The sequence below is a fragment of the Condylura cristata genome, unplaced genomic scaffold (genome assembly GCF_000260355.1).
Source record: "Condylura cristata isolate star-nosed mole 26May11 unplaced genomic scaffold, ConCri1.0 scaffold00002, whole genome shotgun sequence".
Taxonomy (NCBI): domain Eukaryota; kingdom Metazoa; phylum Chordata; class Mammalia; order Eulipotyphla; family Talpidae; genus Condylura; species Condylura cristata.
In genome coordinates, this window is record NW_004567103.1 from 18,927,180 (window position 1) to 18,931,851 (window position 4,672).

A 4,672-nucleotide genomic window follows, 5' to 3' on the forward strand; every position below is an offset into this window, starting at 1 on the left:
CCCCCCCCATGAGTTTTTTAATGTTACCAAGTCAGGTAAAATATTCCAGAGATAAAGTTGTTTTCCTTCAGAGTCAGCATATTCCTATTGATCAAAGCTGGGTTCTCACAAGTCCTTCCCTTTGACCTATAGGTGCCTACAAATTATTCCATTGATTTTCATTTCTCCTTAAAAAGTTCCCCTGCAAAGTCCCAGTAACTTGTATTTAACATAAAAAAGCCAGATTCTGTGGTGTGCAAATCAAAAGCTCATTTTGATTGTTTAGTTTGGGGTGATATCACGACTTCACCTTCCTTCATACTTTCCACTGTTTCAAGGAAGACTAAAAACTACTTCCACAAAATAACAATGGCAATATTTATTATAATGTTCAGAAAACTATTGTGAGTCAGCCGCTGCACCAAGTCTTTTACATGAATTTGGACACTTAGTCATTTTAACAAACCTCTGAAGTATGTAGAGTTATTGTTTTCATTTCACATGAGAAAAATGATGTTTCTGGGGAAAAAAAATGTTAAGCCCACAAAACTAGGAAGAAGCAAAGATGAGATTTGAAACCAGATAGTCAAGGTTGACATTTTAAATGTTTCTCTTTTAGATTTATTGAAAAATATTCATGCACATAAGAACACACACATTCCTTGCAGCAAACAGATAAATAATCCAAAGAATAAGAGAAGTGTTAAAAGGCTATTTTTGCACAAAATGATGTAATTATATTATCTTTTTTAAAAAGCTACTTTTAGAAGTATGGGAAGAATTCAAAAACCAAGAATCCAGGAACTAAGAACATCTCTCTCATCCCATTTTCAATCACCAGCAAGTACTTTCTACTGACAAAATTTAACAAGAATCCAAAGAACAAGGGAACATGAAAAAATCTGTCATTAACAGTCTCCCTGGTTACAGATGGGGTAGAGAAGAGCGGAGAATGGATTTGGAGGTACTGGAGATTACACAGTAACTGGGCCAACCCTTCCTCATAGAATACACTAAAAGTATTTTCTTGATGACTTAATAGGATGACCATCATCAACTTTCATTATTACTTCCTATTCTTATCACAAATGCAGGCTCTAGAAGCTTTTCTGAAACCTATCTTCTCAAACTCAGCATGATGAGAATCCTATCTTGAAGCATGACATCATCCAACCTCTGAATGCTTGGTGGAGAGATTGTGAAGAGTTCAGTCAGTGGGAACAATCCTTTGTCTCCCAACATGAATGAATCTGTGACAGAAAGTGAAGGAAGTGTCAGAGAAAATACCAGACTGGAGTCCCTTACATCCAGACAAGTGAAAGGGTTGGCAAGAGTGTCACTCAAAGACTTGACACAATCCTCTGAAGTATGTGGGACATGAGGGAGATTAAAGTCTTCTCTCTTGACTCCTGCAAAGGAGTCAAAAGGCTTAGCCAAAGCAGCTTCAGTACAAGTTCGGTCTCCTGACTTGCCTACTGCTCCTCTCAGCAGTGTACTTCATAGATCTGCCTGTTCTGCTCCCCACTCTGCCTCTGGTGAATCCTCTCACTGCCCCTGTATCTCATGCCTGCACCCCAGTTTTGTATGCAAAAAATAAATAAATCTTTAAAAAGTCAAAAGGCTTAAAAGAATATTCTTGGAGGTAACAGTCAAAAGTAAAGAAATAGACCACTCAGAAGGAATTGTGCTGCCTTCTTGGCAGGGCAAGAAGGCAGAGTTGTGCTATGGACCTAAAGGAGACATGGAGGCAGCCATCTGGGATCACTTTGAGTCTAACCCCACAAGACTACATGGATGGCTTGGGGACCCCACAGAGAGTACCTAAGTAGGATGGTTCAGATATTCAAGTTTGGGGCTGAGAGCTCAGTAGAGCCAGAATGATGGAATCAGCAAGTATCAAATGTGCATGCCCTACAGTAAAAGGAACTGAAGCCCCACCACACCCATGCCTGCCAAGGAAAGCTATATGTCTGCTTCCTTAATCACGTCCCTGCTCTGCTCCTTATGCCTGACCATCAAGGGAAGGGTCACAAAAAGCATTTAGGAGAAGGCAAAGACAATGAGGAATCCCACTTCTCATGACTGTTTCCAGGTTCCAAGTTAGGGGAAAGGGACATGGATTTTGCACTGAATTTTGCACCCCCACATGAGTGGAATGTTTAGTTATTTAAATAGGAATTTCTACTGACTGAAAATAACAAGAATGTTTTTACTGCTCAAGCATGCAATTTTCCAGTTCATTCTGAAGTGGAAAATTTCATCAGAAAAGATGTGGAATTTGATCCAGGATGGAAGATATGAAACAGAGAGCCTTTAAGAGGGTGAGACAGAATAAAGCTGTTTCTTGTTTATAACCCATAAAAAAAAAAAACAGCTCATTGAAAAACATTTATTTTTGGCCTATAGTCATTTGGTGTCTTGCTTCTCTTTTACATAAAAACCAAGTATGACTGTGGAGTTGTACTGAATCACACCATCTCTGCAAAATTAATTACTAAATCAAATAGCCAAAGAACATTTCCAGGTGATTTCCTCATCTCCCTCAAAAGTGATTTTCTTCTTCATTGAATTTGATCAGTCAGTTAAATTCTAACATCTATTATTCATGCTATGACCCTATACCACCCATCACCTCCTTGTCAATTTGCACCTGTTCAACTAGCTTGGCTTTTATTAAAGTTATTTATGGTGTGTGGAGAAGCATTCCTCCTTTTATTAACAACTAATTGTGGGATTATTTGGATGTGGCATGCACAAAAATATAAAAGTCTATCAAATTTTTCTTTTACAGTAAAACATGTATAACATTTCTAGAGGAATGACACCAAGCCACATCTTTTCCGAAAACCCTTTCAATGTTTGATCTAAAAAAAAAAAAGTGAACTACATGAAGTACTATTAAAGTTTTATTTGTGGAACCTGAGTTACTTCAAGCTACCCACCAGACTAGGGAACAGATGGACTGACAGTAACAGTAAAAAGTCAGGTTCCATTAATGTTCACTCCTCCACCATCTTGTTAAGGCAGCACCCCTAGGCTCTGATGTAGGGCTCTCACCTGCATTCTGCCCCTGGCAAGAGCATCTGGGAGCCCCTAAGGTCTTCACAAATGTACATGCACGTCTTTCTTGCTTAACTTCATCACGGCTTTACTGAGAACCCAGTAAGAGCCACCAAGAGCCTCAGCTTGGCGGCACCTGCTAGTCCCTACCAAATCTCTGGGGTAGTTGCCATTTTCTACAGGCACCCATTGGGCACCTGTATGACTGTTAGAGACCCACAATTTGTCACTGCCACATTGGACTGTGTTTGCTGGGTACCACAGTCTCCTGCCCCTATAGAGTCACTGAAGCCCCTTAAGTTGTCAAAACAGCAGTTTCCTGTTAAAATGTAAGAGACAACGCCACTCCAAAACACCTAGGAAGGGGTCCATACATTCAGCTACTGATATGGTCAATAGTTTTCCTCTCATGAAACTTTTTTTTGCTCAAGTATGAGTTTGTATGCTCCCTAAATGGGCATATAGTTGAGTAAGGGCTGTAAGTCCACCTACTGCTGCCCCTGATGAGGGATATACTTCGCTGGAGGAGGACGAGTCGTTTTACCCCACAAGGACTACATCATTTCGCTGAGCTACTGACCCTTGTGCTCCAAAGGAGGTGAAGTGTCCTAGTTTGCACATGAGTGCTATGAGCCCGGCCACGGCACAGGCCTATTCATTCAATGGAGCTGAGTTAGGGAACCAAACCAAGTGGCAGGCGCCAACAGTATTCACAACCCCTCCCCACCTCTCAGAACCAAGATCCAAGGCTTTCTTACCTAATCAAACACATTGTGCATAACTCCACTTTTCCTCAATGAGTTTCCACAGGAGTTTCCTCCGTCCAGGCAGCCCCCTCATCTTATTTACTATATATGATGAGGCACAGCTGAATAACCCTTAAACTGAAGCTAGATTCTTACCATCAGTCCATAGTTCAGTGTCTGAATGCTTTGTGCAATTTCTTATGAAATCTTTCCAGGTATATTTGACATTTTTAATGCCATATTACTCTAGAAATTAAAGTAGTCATAGATAATACATATTGCCAAAGTTTCGTCCTATAGCCAGTGTCTCCATTTACCTTGGGCAAACTTGCCCTGCCCTAGAGCTATTCCTGCTGTCCGCATAGGGGTGCCGGCAAGGCTGGATATACAGCCCACCCTGCACAGGTCTTTAATACACTTGCTATTTGAAAAGCACTTGATGTAGTCAGAAGACTATCATTATCAGAAGTGGGTTCTGATTCCAGCATTGCCACTACTTCTGATCCTCGTCAATTTTCAACCCCAAAAAATGAGAGCAAAGCCAGTTTAGTTTACTTCTCTTGGTTGGTATAGAGACCAAATGAACATACCTGAGAAACTACAAAAGCACCAGATAAACATAGTACCAGATTATTATCTGTTATACACAATATCATAGAAAATGGTTTATAATGAAAATATCTTTATATAACATTTAGTGAAAGAGGATATTTTTAATATAAAACATACATTGTAGAATATAATAACATATAATACTAACATATAATCTACAGTCTATATTGTATTATAATAATGTATCATATGATATGTAACATGTAATTATTGCCTCTTGGTCTTTTGGCTAAAATCAAGTATAAAATATATTAAATATTTTCTATTAAAATCTA

General features: G+C 39.4%; 1 protein-coding gene across 1 annotated transcript in view; it reads left to right on the plus strand.

The window, feature by feature from the left end:
* Positions 1-1,219: 1,219 nt before the first annotated feature.
* Positions 1,220-4,672, plus strand: part of ACADL (acyl-CoA dehydrogenase, long chain) — a 60,512-nt gene continuing 57,059 nt past the window's right edge. Inside the window, exon 1 of the mRNA XM_004674810.1 lies at positions 1,220-1,345. Within this exon, the coding sequence (XP_004674867.1) occupies positions 1,220-1,345 (126 nt within the window). The remainder of the gene's footprint in view (positions 1,346-4,672) is intronic.